The sequence below is a fragment of the Oncorhynchus keta genome, chromosome 11 (genome assembly GCF_023373465.1).
Source record: "Oncorhynchus keta strain PuntledgeMale-10-30-2019 chromosome 11, Oket_V2, whole genome shotgun sequence".
In the NCBI taxonomy this organism is placed as follows: Eukaryota; Metazoa; Chordata; class Actinopteri; order Salmoniformes; family Salmonidae; genus Oncorhynchus; species Oncorhynchus keta.
In genome coordinates this window covers 22,822,952-22,843,266 of record NC_068431.1, presented here as the reverse complement: position 1 = coordinate 22,843,266, position 20,315 = coordinate 22,822,952, and the positions used below count along the sequence as shown (strand labels likewise).

The 20,315-nt window shown below is 42.1% G+C and overlaps 1 protein-coding gene across 8 annotated transcripts in view; it reads right to left on the bottom strand.

The window, feature by feature from the left end:
• The window catches only part of slc8a2a (solute carrier family 8 member 2a), a 61,766-nt gene that overhangs the window by 19,015 nt on the left and 22,436 nt on the right, over window positions 1-20,315 (bottom strand). For 4 of the 8 annotated variants that reach the window (XM_052529761.1, XM_052529760.1, XM_052529756.1 and 1 more), the window contains 7 exons: window positions 9,238-9,300; window positions 7,960-8,384; window positions 7,533-7,670; window positions 6,665-6,892; window positions 6,262-6,543; window positions 5,535-5,990; window positions 4,382-4,746 (listed from right to left, as the gene is read on the bottom strand). In XM_052529761.1, coding sequence (XP_052385721.1) covers window positions 4,382-4,746; window positions 5,535-5,990; window positions 6,262-6,543; window positions 6,665-6,892; window positions 7,533-7,670; window positions 7,960-8,322 — 1,832 coding nt within the window. In that variant the 5' untranslated portion in view covers window positions 8,323-8,384; window positions 9,238-9,300. Of the gene's footprint in view, window positions 1-4,381; window positions 4,747-5,534; window positions 5,991-6,261; window positions 6,544-6,664; window positions 6,893-7,532; window positions 7,671-7,959; window positions 8,385-9,050; window positions 9,155-9,237; window positions 9,301-20,315 lie in introns of all 8 variants that reach the window. The other 4 variants (XM_052529762.1, XM_052529759.1, XM_052529758.1 and 1 more) reach the window with 3 other exon arrangements.

Sequence of the window (20,315 nt, the reverse complement as noted above, 5' to 3'; positions counted from 1 at the left end):
CTTATAAAACACTGTATCCACACATTTTCACTTGCTTTTTCATCAGAAATGATTGCTTATGGGTAACTTCATGTGTATGGGTACCCTCATGTTGTCATGCCCTGACCATAGAGAGCCCTTGTTTCTCTATGGTGTAGTAGGTCAGGGCGTGACTGGGGGTATTCTAGTTTATGATTTCTATATGGTGTTCTAGTTTATTTTTCTATGTTGGTTATTTGTATGATTCCCAATTAGAGGCAGCTGGTAATCATTGTCTCTAACTGAGGATCATATTTTGGTAACATTTTTCCCACATGTGTTTGTGGAATATTAGTTTGTGTTTTGTGCATGTGCACCACATAGTCACGTTTCGAAGTTAGCAAAACCAAAAAAAAAAAAAATCTATAAACTAAGTTTCACTTTATAATAAATATGTGGAACTCAACATCCACTGCGTCTTGGTCCGTCTCTCCACACGTACGTGACACATGTTTTTATATGTAGAGTTTAGATGTGTTCTTTTGCAAAACACTAGACAGTATATCCATTGTTTAGCTGGAATAGTTCCTATCCTGTACATTTGACTGTGATTTGTTGTTGATGAACGCACTAACTATGTCTCTCTGGATAAGAGCATCTGACAAAAATGTCAAATGTAAATGTTTTACATACAGATCTCATAACTGTATTGAATTATTATTTATTTATTTTTGTCACAAATGTGTCATTTGTACAGTTCTTTATTTAAAATGTAGTTATTTGTAACAGTTAACTGTGTAAAACCCAGCAGTACTACTTATTTCTCAGAGTGACATGGATATATAGCATTCAAAAAACATGATTATTTGTCTCTGAAATGAAACCATCAAGTAACAGATTTTAAACAAATACATGTCTGTCATTGAACAACCCTATGCCATGATTAGACGGTTAAAAAAAACACCAATCTCTTTCATAATTTCTTTAAAAAATAAAAGCACATTTTCAAACAATTCTGAAAATTGATATATAGCGTTTTGGAATGAAACTCTTCAATTGTTTCTCAATAAGTGTGACTGTTACTTCACGAAATGCAAGGGTTTAATTTCTGCTGCTCCATAGGAAAGCACCATGTAGTGGACGCAGGCTTCGACCGGAACCAGTGGAATGTGCAAAGCAGCGGATTGACATGGGAGAGCATGGGAATGTTGAGCACAAGGCGGGTTGCAGCGTTCTGGACAAGTTTTAAGGGTTTGATTGCAAAAGCGGGGAACCCAGCCAACAGAGAGTTGCAGTAGTCCAGATGGGAGATGACCGGAATTAGAACCTGTGCTACTTCCTGTGTGAGGTAGGCTGGTTCTCTACGGATGTTGTAGAGCATGAACCTGCAGGAGTGAGTTACTGCTTTGATGTTTGCGTAGAGTGACAGGGTGTTGTCCAGGATGACGCCAAGGTTCTTTGAACACCTGGAGTTGTCAACCATGATGGAATGGTCTCGCAACCGTCCCATGATGCAAGCAAACAATACTTTCCTACCCTCTGAAACATTAACAAACACCCTGTCATTTAAATCACATCAGTAGCTGAGGTGCAATAAAGAATTTAACACATAGTGGAGGCTAAATAATTCACAGTGCATCACATACACAACACTCAAACACACACGGTACTGTACACACACAGAAATACAAACATGAACTAAACAACAGATAAACAGAACATTAAACCACTTACCACTTTTACATTTTAGGATAGGATAAAGTAATCCTTCTCCCCCCTTAAAAGATTTAGATGCACTATTGTAAAGTGGCTGTTCCACTGGATGTCATAAGGTGAATGCACCAATTTGTAAGTCGCTCTGGATAAGAGCATCTGCTAAATGACTTAAATGTAAATGCACTTACCACTTACTCCTTGATCACACCGACAGCATCATTGCGTTTTGGTACACCAGAAGTATATTCATTTGGATTTATCGAACGTATATATCAAAATGTATGCATAGACGGCTTGACAGAAAAGGTAGCAGACGGTGAATGTTGAACTTTTGTTGCACACATATCCAGATGATGCTGCGTACCATTTTGCGCATTGACGATGTACAGTGGGGCAAAAAAGTATTTAGTCAGCCACCAATTATGCAAGTTTTCCCACTTAAAAAGATGAGAGAGGCCTGTAGTTTTCATCATAGGTACACTTCAACTATGACAGACAAATCACATTGTAGGATTTTTAATGAATTTATTTGCAAATTATGGTGGAAAATACGTATTTGGTGACCTACAAACAAGCAAGATTTCTGGCTCTCACATACCTGTAACTTCTTCTTTAAGAGGCTCCTCTGTCCTCCACTCGTTACCTGTATTCATGGCACCTGTTTGAACTTGTTATCAGTATAAAAGATACCTGTCCACAACCTCAAACAGTCACACTCCAAACTCCACTATGGCCAAGACCAAAGAGCTGTCAAAGGACACCAGAAACAAAATTGTAGACCTGCACCAGGCTGGGAAGACTGAATCTGCAATAGGTAAGCAGCTTGGTTTGAAGAAATCAACTGTGGGAGCAATTATTAGGAAATGGAAGACATACAAGACCACTGATAATCTCCCTCGATCTGGGGCTCCACGCAAGATTTCACCCCGTGGGGTCAAAATGATCACAAGAACGGTGAGCAAAAATCCCAGAACCACACAGGGGGACCTAGTGAATGACCTGCAGAAAGCTGGGACCAAAGCAACAAAGCCTACCATCAGTAACACACTACGCCGCCAGGGACTCAAATCCTGCAGTGCCAGACGTGTCCCCCTGCTTAAGCCAGTACATGTCCAGGCCTGTCTGAAGTTTGCTAGAGAGCATTTGGATGATCCAGAAGAAGATTGGGAGAATGTCATATGGTCAGATGAAACCAAAATATAACTTTTTGGTAAAAACTCAACTCATTGTGTTTGGAGGACAAAGAATGCTGAGTTGCATTTCAAGGTCCTGGAGTGTCCTAGCCAGTCTCCAGATCTCAACCGCATAGAAAATCTTTGGAGGGAGTTGAAAGTCCGTTTTTCCCAGCAACAGCCCCAAAACATCACTACTCTAGAGGAGATCTGCATGGAGGAATGGGCCAAAATACCAGCAACAGTGTGTGAAAACCTTGTGAAGACTTACAGAAAACGTTTGACCTCTGTCATTGCCAACAAAGGGTATATAACAAAGTATTGAGATACACTTTTGTTATTGACCAAATACTTATTTTCCACCATAATTTGCAAATAAATTCAATAAAAATCCTACAATGTGATTTTCTGGATTTTTTTTTCTCATTTTGTCTGTCATAGTTGAAGTGTACCTATGATGAAAATGACAGGCCTCTCTCATCTTTTTAAGTGGGAGAACTTGCACAAATGGTGGCTGACTAAATAATTTTTTGTCCCACTGTAGGTGTGATCGAGGTGTTAGTGCACCATTACAGTAATAACTACAATATATGACCTGAAATGACATCACATTACAGTATGAGTACTACCTGTAAGTGCACAATTAGTCCAACGTGCAACCACAGCTTATATCGTCTGAACGTTTAATAGGGAAAGGATCTGTCCGCTAACATTAGCAAGAGGCTGTCAATCATAAACTAATGGACGCTGCCCCACATGGGAGTCACTGACTGACACAGTGACAACCCATAATAATCCCCATCACCCCAGTTACTGTAGCCTTAGGATACATTTCCATCAATATAACATAGTACATGTGGACACCTACACAGACACACACATACTGTACATGAATATCATTTTGATCCCATTTGCTTAATGGGAGGGATACGTATAACATTCAGTATATGTGGACACATACTGTACATACACAAATGTGGACACAAACTGATGGAAAAACACATTTACCAACATACAACGATGCATTTACACTGAACTGTATGACAGTTCCCTCTAGACCTCAACCCTCATCTGTACTCTGTACTCTCATCTGTACAGCACTGCTGCTAACAAACCTTCCATCTGATTCCTTAGCAGAGAGAGTAGGCATTAGGCAATCTTGTTTTGGAGCCTCAGTGTCATTGATTTGTTTGTGTAAGTAAGTGCATACAGCTGGTTTTCCAGGTGTAATCAGACACCAGTTAAAAGGAAAGAGCAGCAATCAGTATACTGTGGCTAGCAAAATCCAGAGTAACCCTTCCCTGGTCTAACCTCATGTACCAGGCTATATGCTGTTGATGACCTAGCATTGACATCTGGTTGAAATTATGTAATTACAACCAGATTACAACTAGTTTACAACCAAATGAAATTATATCATTACAACCGGTTTACAACCAACAGGTTGTAATTAGGTTGTAATGACGCCATTTCAAACAGTTTTTCTGGCTGGGTACCGTCCCCCTACTTTAGGGTTGGCATAGAGCAGGCCTCACCTGGTCTGTTCGTTGGAGAACTCAAGCTCGCCTTTGGTCTCCTCGTAGTCCACGCCGGCACGGGCGCTGCCATCCTCAGTGCGGTAGGGCAACATCACGGTGCCCCGCGAGCCAGAGTTCCGCACCACCGTCACCACCATCGTACCGGAGCTCTCGCTCACTCGCAGCACGCGCTCGCCGAACGTGAAGATGCCGGCGTGGTCGTCGTCCAGGATGGTAACCATGGTAACTAACGGCTCCACCAGCCGGCCCTTGGGCGGCGTTCCCAGTGAAACCTCGTTGCCGCCCTCATCCAGACGGAGATTCTGCAGCCGCACAAAGAAGTGCTCGTCTTCCTCGAAGACGTCGTCGTCCAAGATGCCCACCTGAAAAGGACAGGGGACACACAAAAAGTTGAGTGTGGAATTACTGTATGCATTGAGACAATCTTATTTAAATGCCCAGTGCAGTCAAAAATTTGACTTTCCTGGGTTTTATATATATTTCCATGTAGGAATAATATTGTGAAATTGAGAACATGATGATAATGCACTTTTTAGTGTGAGAGCTGTTGGAAATTTCATGTTGCTTTGGTGGGATGGAGTTTTGGCCTGCCTGTTGACATCACTCCAATAAGCTGTTATTGGCAAAACCTTTCTGCCAATAACAGCTAGTTTTCCCCTCCCCACTCAGACCACTCCCAGACAGTCCTAGCAAAATTCTTCCTTGAGAAATTGCTCCTGTTAATTAAGAAGTTATTTTTGTTCCTTTTAGAGCATTTTGATGGAGAACAATCACAGTAAGGTACTTAATTGTTACCCAGAAATGATTTGATATTGAAGTAAAAACAGCTGCATTGTGCCTTTAATCTAATCTCATCTGAAATGATTTAAACTAATCTCTAATCCATCCAAGAGCAAGTTTTCCCTTGCCACTGTCGCCTTTTTTCGCTCTTTGGAGGTGCAGGCCATGACAAGTTGCTCACAAGTACTGTACTAGTAAACTAGTAAATTGACTAGTAAACAAATACTAGTCAATGAGTTAGTTGATTGATTGTTTGGTTGATCGAAGTATTACTCAAAACTACAGTAAACAGCGACTATTCTCCTCCCTCCTCTCATAATTTCCCACCCTCTTTTCCCCTCTCCTTCCTTCTCTCTCCTCTCCATCTAACCTTAATCTCCTTCCGACTCTCCCCTGGTTTGAACACCAGCGTCCCCTCGCTAAACTCATAGTCCGCCCCGGCATTTGCCGAGCCATTCTCCGTGTGGTAGTCCACATAGAAGGTGTGCTGCCCCATGCCACCCTCACAGATCACTGCTAGGCTCAGGGTACCACAGTTCTCTGTGCACTGGTACTGGGCACGCTCAAAGGACAGGTGGGTGCACGTGGCCCTGTCCTCTTTCTCCAGGGCGCCGCACTCCGTTGCGGCGGCTTTGCGTCGCGTGTGCTCAGCGGCATGCTTCTTGAGCACATTGCCGGCACCGATCATCATGCGTGTGGCTTGGATGCGGTAAAAGGCGCGGCTCTTCCTCTGCTGCACCAGAGCTGAGTAGTTGGCCATCTCGATAAGCTGCTCCAGGTCTTTGTCCGGGTGCTTCTGCTTCAGGTCCTTCAGGATGCGTACCACCTAGGTTAGGTCACAACGTAAACACAATATTAACTAAATGTTAATACCAAGCTTAAACAAGGATAACAAAATGATACCGCAATATAAACACAATGTTAACACAATGTTTGAAATACAACGTTAACACAATGTTTTTTAAAAAGGAACAGCACCAGGGCCAAGACACGTAAAGGACCAATACCATCTCCCTGCCCACTCCACTCTCCTATAATGCTAAACTCTTCTGACTCGTCCTGACTATTCTCTTTGCTGATCTCCTGGCTCAGCCTACCTCATCTCTGTTCTGGTCCAGCTCCTTGCCTGTCTGAACAGAGACTGTGCAGACACTGGAGGAGTTTCCAGCAGTGGAATTGCTATCCGAGAACTTAGCGTCCATGATTACATCGATCCCCTTGGGCGCCAGGTCACCTTCCGTTTCCACAACAATGCCATGCCGCTTGTCGGCACGGTAACGCTTGTGCATGTACTTGTAGAAGAGCAGGCGGCGGTCGGCGATCCAAGCCAAGATCACACACACTGGGAAGTAGAGCAGAGTGACCAGAGCCTCCCACACCTGCAGAATTAACACACAACATTTCTATCTAATATAAAAACACACAAATGCATACAAAATCTGTCTATAAACCCCCGCTGACACACAAACACACAGACACACACACGCAAATAATACAGACCTCTACTACTCCCGGGGAGATAACAGCCAGGATGAGGTAGAGCCAGATGTATGCGAAGATGCTCCAGAAGGCTGTGATGAAGAACACTCTCAGATGTTTGATCTTTCGCGACTCCCCGTCGGGGATGACCCACACACACACTCCGATGATCACAAACATGTTGAAGGCAGCGCTGCCCACGATGGTGCCCGGTCCAAGCTCACCCGCGTCAAAGTTGTGACCACACACCTGCCAACAAGACAGCAAAGAAATCAAGTTGAATAACAAAATAAGCTAGGGTTACTCTACCTCCATTAAGGTATCTGTCAATGGGGAACCCAGTCTAATTCAAGCAAATCAAGGGGCCGTCAGGTGTAGCATGTAGTACAAAGGGATTGTGGGGACACTCAGGGTTATTGTGTAGAGCCCTGCACTGGCATGAATTTTAAGCCCGAGCTCTACCCATACTCGCAACGTTCAGGCCCTACCCTACCCAGGCCGATTGCTTCTGCGAAATTGAAGGCACTACCCGAAACGCAAGATCAGAAATAACTTCCTCCATTAGTAAATGCATTAGCCGCTCCTCTCTGTCTGTCACTCGCTCCCTGCGTGCAGGTTGAAGCACTTCTGACATCCTGTTATGATCTTACTCAGATATGACTGTACCACGCAGGGGAGCAAGCGCAAATGGCTCAGCTTCAAAATGTTAGTGATCAATTTGTGATACCTGAGCCCTGCCCGTACCCTAGTTAGTGATGAAAGATACGACCTACCCAGCCCTAACCTGATGGGTTTGGGGTTTATGGGGAGTGGGGACACTGGGGTAGTGTGTTGTATATACTCTGGGGTGGTGTGTAGTGATGAAGATTTTGTGGGGTCACCAGCATACCTCGATGACAGAGAGAAGGATCTCTGGTGCAGAGGAGCCCAGGGCCATGAGCGTGAGGTTAGACACAGTCTCGTTCCAGATCCGCACAGTGGTCACTGACGTCTCCCCGTTGGGTTTGGTGATAGTCACCTCTTTCTCCTACAAAGACAAGGACACGCATCACAGTTAGGGGAACATGCAGCTAGTGTTTTACCAATACAACAATTCAGTGATATTGCCTATGAGCTGATGCTAGAGGACAGTATTTCAAAAGTTCCAGAACTTTCACCAAGTTCACAGGTTTTTCAGAAATCCCGGTCTGAGAAATCCCAGAATCATTCCTGCTAAATTTCTGAAAAACCTGGGAACTTTGGGGAAAGTTTTCAGAATCACCACAGCATGAGAATGACTGAAGGACAAAACAAAGAGAGAAGTGGTCACTGGTCACCTGGGAGGTGATGACCTCGATGGAGGCCATGAAGCGGTCGGCGATGATGGACACACCCAGGAACATGTACATGAGGCAGGTAAAGTAGACTATCGCCCTCCCCGTCTGCTCCGCCAGTGGAGGGCTGAGTGGTAGCCACACAGGCAGCACAATGCCAGGTCTACACATCACCTTGTCTGTGCACGCCCGCTTGCCCCCTGTGGTGTTACCAGATGGGGTAGCTGGGGTGCCTGATACAGATGCCCGCTCCACCACCTGAGGCTTGGAATGGAAGGAAGAGGTGGCCGGGTGGGGCAGGAGGAGGAGGATGGAGAGGAGGAGTAGGAAGGATGGGAGTGGGGGATACACAGGGTGGGGTCCCATGCTATCCCTGAGTTAGGTGGTGCCTGGGGTCACCGGAGGAGCAGCTGGGTAGGAACACTCTCCTGAGAGGACATTGAGAGAGAGAGAGAGAGAGAGAGAGAGAGAGAGAGAGAGAGAGAGAGAGAGAGAGAGAGAGAGAGAGAGAGAGAGAGAGAGAGAGAGAGAGAGAGAGAGAGAGAGAGAGAGAGAGAGAGAGAGAGAGACCAAAAGAACAACAGAGGTTGAGGATGTGGCTCTCTAAATTGTTCACTAGGGTATATTAATAAGGTCTACAATACATTCAACTGTGCCACTCCCCACATAACTGAATGCCATTTGGGTATTTCTGAGATGAATTAAAGGGATAGTTCACACAAAAATAAAAATAAAATGGTTCCTAACCTACCTACTTTAAAGTAGTTATTTTAACATTCTGAATGTCAGCAATGCTGCTATAATGACCATTTCATAAGTATTAGTATAATATTTATTGCTATTGTTTGTTTGTTTGTTTTGAACTGTTTATCTGTTTCTTGTGCTGTTTTTTGTATGCGCCTTGGTAGGTAGGGGTGGGAGGGGGATTAAGGATTGGGGATGTTTCATATTTGTTTATTTAGCTACAGTCACCAACGGTTAATATTAGCAGCTAGGACTAATACACAATGGAAGTTAAGGGACCCGAGTTAGCATGCTCTACATTGTCAAACATTACCTTAGTTACTTCAAACCCGAGTTCTCTAGAAACGTACCATTGTTTTACAGTCATCGATGCCAATGCTAGTGGTTGGGCACTGGAGCTTAGTAAACAAAACCCAAAGCGTGGATTGAAGTCTCTTCTGGCACACAGACCATTCTCAAGGTAAGGAAATATAGACAAATATCGTCAAAATGAAAAGAACAAGGACTAATGAGTGTGTGAGTGAATATGCATGTTACCTCACTCTGGCGGTATCAAATGCCAGTCTAGACAAATGCAGAGTGCTATCAGTCAGCAGCGATCTAATCGAGAGGAGAGGAGACAGAAACAAGAGAGAGGGGGAGAGAGGAGGGGGGGAGAGAGAGTAGAGGTGCAAACAAACAAACAGAGAGAAGGTATAAAGACACTGATATAAGATCACTGCAGGAGTCAAAGAGTTACAATGACAGAAACATGAAAGAACATTCAAACACAGAAAGATGTGAGGCCTGTATAGTACTAAAGGTGGTGCAGCGGTAAGACTACATGTAGGTACCATTTAAGGGAAGGTTTTGCATGTAGGTTATAGACAGTTAAATATAGCTTTAATATGTTTATAAATCATGAACTAATAATTAAATATCGAAAGTTATTTTAAAAGGGAAAACCACCCCCCTCAAACAGAACCTTAATGTAAAGTCCTACCAGAGCACCTTTGAAGGTGGAGATGAGATGCAGGTGGGGTAACACTAAACACCCTATCTGACTTAAACCCATCCTTACCCTGGAGTGGAGCTGCCCACTGGCCATGGGGGGTTTATGTCACAGCGTGAGGCCACCTATAGGGTCACCTGTCACCCCCCTGCACAGGTAACCCTAGGGTGGTGTGTGTGGCACCATGTCTTATTCATTGAGAACTTAAGGTCATTACTTGTTCAATTAGTTATGACAGGCACAAGCCTGGCTGTGACTGGTCCCCAATAAACATGCATAATGAAAAAAGGGTCCTTACAATGGAAAGAATCTGTCTATTAGCAGGTCAAGTATGCTGCCATGATAACTTTGAAAAACAGAATGGAGGCAGACATATTAATGGTTTTTGATGATAACTTCTGTAACTAGCTACAAATACATTAATATTTATCTGCACTACTAAATACGGGGTACATTTTCAGTGCTATCACAAACAAGACCTATGCTTTAGGCTAATGCTAATTTGAACTGTTAATAGGTAAGAACTTTAAAACCCCATGTATGTCATCTAGGGCAGTGGTTCCCAAACTGTGGGTCAGGACCCACTTGTGGGCCACAGCAGGGCTCCAGGTGAGACTTTTTTGTGCATTGTTACAATTCAGTTAATTAGAATTTGTCACAAGAGCTCATAGTCAAATCTACATAAGAGTTAAATATTTTAAAGAGGATGATTTTATAATTATTTTTTACTTTTGTCTGGTCTGGGTATATTTTTTCACCACTCAACCCTTTTGCAATTGGTGGGTCAGGAAGCAGAACGTTTGGGAACACCGGATCTAGGGAACACACACACACTTATTACATAAAAAATGTGCATGCATGCTTGAGTGTATGTTTGTGTAGGTCAATGCATGCAAGGTTGTGCGTGCATGGATCATACATGCATGTGTGGGTGAAAAAAATGGGGATGGGTCATCTATGGACTTGAAAGAATGTGTAGAGCATGAGCTTGTGTGTGTGTGTTTGTGGAGGGGGGGGTAAGTGATTGAGTGAGAGTGAGTGATGGAAATGGAAGCGTGCTGGCAGGTGTGCGTTGCCCACGGTAACAGACACCGCAGTGTTGCATCATTGATGCCTCCTGTGCCTTGGCAAGCTCATTATTAGGTTGTGATTGAGAAATGTGGCCCCGACCACCATGCACCGCATCACATTTCACTTTCCAAGGCCTGCTATGGTTACCATGGCCTCAGACTGAGGGCCACCTTACACCGGGCAGTGGGGCCAAGGGGCCCGAACCAAAAATAACCCACCGACTGTTCTCACCTGGACAGGAATACTGAACAGGTGACAGAGCACAGCAAAGAGAGATGCTGTAGTATCAAATCAAATGAAATGTATTTATATAGCCCTTCGTACATCAGCTGATATCTCAAAGTGCTGTACAGAAACCCAGCCTAAAACCCCAAACAGCAAACAATGCAGGTGTTGAAGCACGTTGGCTAGGAAAAACTCCCTAGAAAGGCCAAAACCTAGGAAGAAACCTAGAGAGGAACCAGGCTATGAGGGGTGGCCAGTCCTCTTCTGGCTGTGCCGGGTGGAGATTATAACAGAACATGACCAAGATGTTCAAATGTTCATAAATGACCAGCATGGTCAAATAATAGGTCTGGGACAGGTAGCACGTCCGGTGAACAGGTCAGGGTTCCATAGCCGCAGGCAGAACAGTTGAAACTGGAGCAGCAGCACTAATTGATTAGTAATACTAATCAACAGACTTACAAAATACATAAACACTCCTTGTGACCCTTAGGCTGTGCTATTATGGACATCATACACACAAATAGAGGAGGGAGCCACACAAACACATACTTATTTTCATACAGGCACTCATAGGACACCGCTAACACACCATACCAGAAAATAAACCTTATCGACAGACAGCTAGCTGCCTATAAACTCACACTCTGAGGCCTGGTCCATAAACAACCCCTCACTGGTAAACCTTTTTTTTAAAAATGGTATCTTTTATTTAACTAGGCAAGTCAGTTTAGAACAAATTATTATTTACAATGAAGGCCTACCCTGGCCAAACTCTAACCCGGACGACACTGGGACAATTGTGCACCGCCCTGTGGGACTCCCAATCACGGACGGTTGAGATACAGCCTGGAATCAAACCAGGGTCTGTAGTGACGCCTCTAGCACTGTGATGCAGTGCCTTAAACCGCTGCACCACTACACTTCATGTAGATCTGAGAGGACTGAATAGATATAACATTTGGAACACTGGCCTAATATTGAGTTGCGCACCCAGCAACATTTCAGTTCTTGACACAAACCAGTGTGCCTGGCACAACTTTTGTCTTGCCCATTCACCCTCTGAATGGCACACATACACAATCCATGTCTCAATTGTCTCAAGCCTTAAAAAGTATTCTTTAACCTGTCTCCTCCACTTCATCTACACTGATTGAAGTGGATTTAACAAATGACATCAATAATGGATCATAGCTTTCACCTGGATTCACCTAGTCAGTCTGTCATGGATAGAGCAGGTGTTCTTAATGTTTTGTACACTAAGTGTATTAATAACTGATAGGCTTGGTAGGACTTTCACCATATTGCTTCTATCTGTCAAATTATTTCAGATCTCCACAAGTGCTTACTGCACTGCATTGCATTGTCCGTTATTGAGGCCTTTTCTGGTCGGGACCCAGACTCATCTGTGGCAGTTCAAATGTGTTTACATTGTGATTCTGATTGGGTGAAGGCACTACTAAGTGGTGCACTCACTCTGGGTTTCCAATCCATATTGAGATCAATGCCTTTAGGTTCTCCCTCTGGACCACCATCAGGCAACACTGCAGATGAAACCCGTTTATAAGAACAGTCAATCGATAGACTCATTAGGGTAACAGAGGTGTAGAGATTATTTATCACTCCCATAAATCCCATAATAGACTTACAATGCATTCTGAAAGTATTCAGATCCCTTGACTTTTTGACTCTTTTTACAAATTTAGTCTTGAATACTTGTATAAATAATCTATTTATAAAATTTAAAAAAATAATAATTAAATCCTCAATCTGAACACAAAATTCCATAATGACAAAGGGAAAACATTTACATTTACATTTAAGTCATTTAGCAGACGCTCTTATCCAGAGCGACTTACAAATTGGTGCATTCACCTTATGACATCCAGTAGAATAGTCACTTTACAATAGTGCATCTGAATCTTAAAAGGGGGGTGAGAAGGATTACTTATCCTATCCTAGGTATTCCTTAAAGGTGGGGAAAACAGTTTTTTTTGTGCAAATGTATTAAAAATAAAAAACAGAAATACTTATACAAGTATTTATACAAGTATTCAGACCCTTTGCTATGAGACTAGAAATTGAGCTCAAGTCCATCCTGTTTCCATTGCACATCCTTGAGATGTTTCTACAACTTGATACAAATTAAACAATTTACCTTTGGTAAATTCAATTGACTGGACATGGTTTGGAAAGGCACACACGTCTATATAAGGTCCCACAGTTGACAGTGCATGTCAGAGAAAAAAACAAGCCATGAGGTTGAAGGAATAGTCCGTAGAGCTCCGAGACAGGATTGTGTTGAGGCACAGAGGCACATTTCTACAGCATTGAAGGTTCCCAAGAACACAGTGGCCTCCATCATTCTTAGATGGAAGAAGTTTGGAACCACCAAGACTCTTCATAGAGCTGGCCGCCCGGCCAGGGCCTTGTTCAGGGGATGACCAAGAACCCGATGGCCACTCTGACAGAGCTGCAGAGGGCAAACTGTTGGGATTGTGGCTGCTGCTCAGCTGTTTGCGTCTCCTTGTTTAGATCTGTGAGACCCTGACTGTGTTTTAATAGTCTTATGTGGCCAAATGCGGCCCACTTATGGAGCAAATTTTGAATTTGTGTTAGGATATTGAATTTGAATTTAATATTATTGGATTTGTAATGAAATAATTGAATCATTGAATTCATAAATTGAACTTGATTTGATTCCATCTGTTCTCCTTTGCCTTTCCTGACTGAAATTATGGTTTATAAACTTGATACACAAACAATGAATGCAGTATCTACAATATTGAAACTGAATATATAAATATTGAATATAAAATGTAATTTAAATAACATTTAAAAACTGAATTCAATTATTGCTTGTTGACTAAAACCAGAAAGTATGTAGAAATTATAATGGATGTAAATATTTTAATAATTTAATATTTGAAAATATTGAACTACTTTCTAACTCTCTAACAATGACCAATAATGAGATTTAAGCATTCCACGCGCCTTCCAAGCAAGCTGTTCTTTGATGGAGAAGGTCGTTTCCCCTGTCCTCTCTGAGGTGTCAGTACGGTAAACCGTCTCGTCCATCGCCTGTTCTGTTCCTGTACAGGACACTGAGCTGTGTGACAGCTCTTCTCTCGTTAACCCCAGCGACACGGCTGCTGTCTGTCAGCGACGCCGATAAGTGATTGCCTGGGATTAATTTACACAGATAGCAGCGTCAACAAAATGGGAGTTAGCACCTTTTACCGTTTCATATTTTCTCTCCCCACATGGTGACGAAGGGGAAGCGTCAGGTAAGGTAAGGGATACTGTCTCTCTAGGTTCAGGTGAGGGAGAGAGTGAAAGAGAAAGAGAGAGAAAGTGAGAGAGGAAGAGACAGAGATGAGTGTTTTACACTTAAGCAAAGTGAGGTCTTTCTATGTAAATGGACCCCACTGCTGAAGGAATAATATAAGAGAATACACTCAAATGGGCCAAGAATGGTTTTTAAAATTATATAGAGAAAAAAAGTCACTATCAAAATGTTTTTGTTGTTGTTTAATTTCATAAGCCTAAACATGCTACATTGTTATTAAATCTAAAAATGCTTATATTACCAATACGTATGTTGGCAATGGCTAGTTTAAAAATACCAAAGTGTGGATTGCAGTCAGTTCTTGTACATAAAGCTCTTTCAATGTAAGGAAACAAATATACTATTCCTTTAATAGAATGCCTGTGTTGACGTTTTATAGCACTTAACAGGAGTAAAGAAGACCACAAACCTTCACTCAAGTGAACTGTAACCATCATGGTGCAGGTGGCAGTATACTCCATTTGCATTAATTTTGTCAATGAGAGCATGCTGGCTCCATTCTGGCTCAAACACAACACACTGGACTCTCTACAGTGACTCTGTTTTGGCTCAAAGACAACCCAGCTTCAAGTCTTTCACAGTGTTTTTTTTCCTAAAGTGAATGTGTTTCAGGAGGGTTAGCATGCCAAAGTCTGCCTCGTTTCTGTTAGCACACAGAGGCCTGTATACAGCATTACTCCTAACATGGACATCTTAGAAATAACCCTTTTGGTCTTTCCACGGAACACACTTTATTATTCAATGCCCTTGAAAATATGCCAAAGCAAAACCACAAATGCGATAGCAAAATGTAGCTACTCGCAACAAAGCAACCGATCCATTATGCCGTAATGGTAATGCTAGTTTGAGTTACCCACAAATCATGGCAGTTAGACAGTCACCCTGTTTGCTGTTAAACGAAAGAAAGGAAAGTGATCCATCCCTTTAATAAGTAAAGCGAGGGCTGTCCATGGAACCTGTAAGAACCAGATGAGTCAGAGTGTAAACTAATCTACCTCTGGCCCCGGGCCACACAGACAGACAGACTGTCATAGCACTGTTACAATTAGACCTACTATCATAAAACTGTTACAATTCTGATATAAGTGAGGGATGTGTACATGCAGATGTTCAAGATGATTAAGAATAGGATTGCCGGACACACAGTAATTCATGGTTACCAGTATTTAGCAGACGCTTTATCCAAATTAACTTCCATAATGTTACAATTGTGACTTCACTGAAAAGGCCTTTTTGAAGAGCAATTTACCGCCAACACATTGCATCTGTTAAGACAGAGGTAATAATTACCACTTGAAAATAAATTGGATCCTGGACCTCTGGTTCAAAGTTAGGCCTAATCTAGGATTTGTTAAACAATCTCCCGGTTAGGTTGTTTTCCATATTAATTTTTTTCCCACACATAATGAATGTCCAGATACAGTATATGTGAACCTTTTCAGTTTTAAAACTTTCCATTAACAAAGGGATGATAATAGGGATGCAAATGTCTGACTCAAAGGGAAGATCAGTATTTCACAATTTAATGTTAGATGGCTACTCAGCCTGAAAGTAGTCTATGTGTCACGCCCTGACCATAGAGAGCGTTTTATGTCTCTATTTTGGTTTGGTCAGGGTGTGATTTGGGTGGGCAGTCTATGTTCTATGTTCTATGATTTTCTATTTCTATGTGTTTGGCCGAGGCAGCTGTCTATCATTGTCTCTGATTGAGAACCATACTTAGGTAGCCTTTTCCCACCTGTGTGTTGTGGGTAATTATTTTTTTCTGTGTGTTTGTGTGCACCTTGGTTGCGTCACGTTCTTTACTGTTTACCTGTTTTTTTGGGGGGGGTTGTTTCGGTTTCACTTTCATTAAAAGATGTGGAACTACATTCACACTGCGCCTTGGTCGATTTATGACAGGGAGTTTGAGGATAGTGAGCGTGACACTATGGGCCAGGATAAACTGTAATCCATGGTTCAGATTTCTTCAAACAGTCATTATAAACTTCAGTGAACTTTCTCCACTGCTAACTAAAAGTCAATGAGAGTAATAGGGGCACCTTCAACCATGCAACTTACAAAATGTCATGGCCAAATTAACTGAAATGAACAATTATTTTGTTTGACATGATGTACTTTTGTATACCTTTGGTAGTATTTCTGAAAGTAGAGCTCACGAACCAAAAGTGGTCCCCGTAACATGCATACAACATCACATATGTGCACCATACATTGCTCTCTCACTCTGCTGTGTGCATGATGTGCCTCATGCGAGCTGTCACTCATTGGTTGAATTTAAATTGCTAGGGGGCTGGCCCATGTGGTGGAAAATGGCTCAGCACAGCTTCCAGAAAAACAGTTGCTTTCAAACTAAGGCGTTTGTGGCTAATTGAGGTAAAACAATTTTGCTCATAGATTATGCATGCATGAACTACACATTGACACATCCAGACTAAAGTGGGAGGGTTAAATCATACTTAGTTGCCAAAGTTCATGTCTTAAAGGTGATTTGACAATATTTATATATTTTTTCAAATCAAAATAGTTTATCTATCCAACAAGGTAGGAGTGCAGATACATAAAAACTCAAGAAAATAGGACAATCATAACAAATGACTCTAAAACAAATGGAAAAAAGAAGCACGACGTGTCACGGCCGTTAAAAGAGCTGGACCAAGGTGCAGCGTTGTGAGCGTACATTTTCTCTTTTATTCGAAATGACGCCGACTAAACATAACAAACCAAACCGTGAAGCTTAATTCTATGTACCATAAAACAAAGTTAACTTCCCACAAACACAGGTGGGAAAAAGGGTACCTAAGTATGGTTTCCAATCAGAGACAACGATAGACAGCTGTCCCTGATTGAGAACCATACCTGGCCAAAACATAGAAATAGAAAATCATAGAAACACAAAACATAGAATGCCCACCCAACTCACGCCCTGACCAAACCAAAATAGAGACCAAAAATGATCTCTAAGGTCAGGATGTGACACCATGTACTTTCCATATTTGCAGCGCTTATCTTTTCCATTCATTTGGGGTTGAGGCATGTAGATGGATCTACACAACCAATGATAAAAAATGTGTACTTGTATTGACATTAGACTTCTTTGGAGGTCTGAACATCTGACAATTTGGGGGGGGGGATTTAATTCCAGTTCAACTTTATCCTACACGATTAAAGGTAAAATGGTAATAGCATGTTACTGTTATTACATGAAAAATACATATGGGTCTCTGTGCGAGTGAGATTCATTAAAACAAGTATTGCTATGTTGTGACTATGTACCATTTGGAACCAGGTAGTTACTGTGTTGAAATGTAAATATGTTGACCTATTTAAATTAACTAGGTATATAACTATGAAACAAGTTAAAACATATCTCTGTGGAAATGTTAATGCGAACTACAGGATGTTAAAATGTTGAAGCACTAGAATTGAACTACACTCTTAGAAAAAAAAGGGTTCCAAAGGGTTTTTTCGGCTGTCCTCATATGATAACCCTTTTTGGTTCCATGTACTGTAGAACCCTTTTTGGTTCCTGGTAGAACTCTTTTGGGTATACATGTTGAACCCTCTGTGTAAAGGGTTCTACATGGAACTCAAAATGGTTCTACCTGGAACCAAAAAGGGTTCTTCAAAGGGTCCCTCCTATGAGCACAACCGAAGAACCCTTTTCTAGATAACACCTTTTCTTCTAAGAGTGTACATAGTAGATACAGGGCATTCGGAAAGTATTCAGACCCCTTCCTTTTCCCCACATTTTGTTATGTTACAGCCTTACTCTAAAATGTATTCACTTATTTTTTCCCACTCATCAATCTACACACAATACCCCATTACATAATACTTATGTAAACGTGATATTTCTAAAAACCTGTTTTTGCTTTGTCATCATGGGGTATTGTGTGTAGATTGATGAGGGTAAAAAACCATCAATTTTGAAATAAGACTGTAACGTAGCAAAATATGGAAAAAGTCTAGGGGTCTTAATCATTTCCGAAAGCACTTTATACAGGTAAGTGCCAAAATAAAGGAAACAGCCACATAGTGTCTTAATGGTGTGTTGGGCCACCAAGAGCCATCAGAACACCTTCAATGCACCTTGGCATATATTCTACAAGTGTCTGGAACTCTACCAGAGGGATGGAACACAATTCTTCCACGCAAAATTTCATAATTTGGTGTCTTGTTGATGGTGTTGGAAAACGCTGTCTCAGTTGCTGCTACAGAATCTCCCATAAGTGTTCAATTGGTTTGACATCTGGTGACTGAGACAAACACACTCTTTAAACCCCATATGCTCCTTTGAGACCCATCTTTCAAAGTCATTGACATCTCTTCTTCTAACCATGATAGCCAATATGATGGTCAACTGAGCATTTTTATACATAATCCTAAGCATGATGGGATGTTAATTGCTTAATTAACTCAAGAACCACACCTGTGTGGAAGCACTTGCTTTCAATATACTTTGTATCCCTTGTTTACTCAAGTGTTTATTTGGGCAGTTACCTGTATGTCACATGAAAGATAATTGTAAAATAAAATGTTACAATTTTCAAAGTGAAAATATTTATTGTGAAACTTTAATCTGTGGCACAAATCTATTCATGTATGGTACTACACAACATACATGTTAATTAAATTTAAAAAAGCTTCCCAAGAACCATTGCAGTGGGGGACATAATTTGAAACCTTTCAGATGGTAGTGCATGACTAGTATGTAATGGTGGCTACCGGAATTTGTAGTGAGCTTTTGAGTAGCCTAAGCTTTTATACAGTATCAGATTTTACCCATCCAATATGGCAGCCTAAATGTTGTTTCATGCCATGGGGTGACTCGGTGCATTATAGTAAAAAATTATTATGACTCAGCACTTTGTGCTATGCACAAACTATGCAACACCATCTACAACAACTACACTCTAAGATTTTTTTTTTACCGAATTGTACTTAAAGGGGTGCAAATGCTTGTCACTGTAGTGGTACTCTGTAAGATATGTCCATTGTACCATTAGTTGTAGGTACATAGTTGTACCCTTGCAGTTTATACCTTAAAAGTGCCAATAGTGTACCGTATTGTCGACACAGATACAAAAGTGTTTGCCTTTTTTTTTGCCTTTTTAGGGTACCACTACATTGACAAAGCATGTGTTCCTTGTAAGTGGCAAAAATGTACCTCCACTCTAGATCAAGTAACTCACATGTAAACGCCTCTCTTCCATCCCACTTCTTTTTTTTACCCACTTTATCTCACCATTTTCGTGACTACGATCTTGTCTCATCGCTGCAACTCCCCAACGGGCACGGGAGAGGCGAAGGTCAAATCATGCATCCTCCGTAACATGACCTACCAAGCCGCACTTCTTAACACCCGCTTGCTTAACCCAGAAGCCAGCTATACTATTCAACTGACGACCGAAGTCAGCCCACAGGCGCCCGGCCCGCCACAAGGAGTCGCTAGAGCGCGATGAGCCAAGTAAAGCCCCCCCGGCCAAACCCTCCCCTAACCCGGCCGATGCTGGGCCAATTGTACGCAGTCATATGGGACTCCCGGTTATGGCCGTTTGGGATCAAACCCCAGGCTGTAGTGACGCCGCAACCCCGCTGCGCCACTTCGGGGAGTAGGCCCAACTGGGTCTCACGACTGTCAACGCCAACACCTTAACCATTACGCCAAGAGGTCCGTACCGGTAGGTAAAGGTCTCTATATTAATTATATCAATATTAATTACAGCTCTTTATTGTCACATGCTCTTATGTAAGCCTTTATAAAGACTTCAGAACTGTCATCAGACATGTTCAAATTTGAATTACAATAACCATAGACCACTTCAACTGGTACAACGCTTCCACTCACGGGTGGCCAAAAATAGCAAACTGAAATCCATGCCCCCCCTTGGAATTTTTGTACCCCAGGGAACAATACTGTAACCTAACTGTACCCTTTTTCTGAGAGTGTAGTGTGAACCTGTGAACCTGTGAACT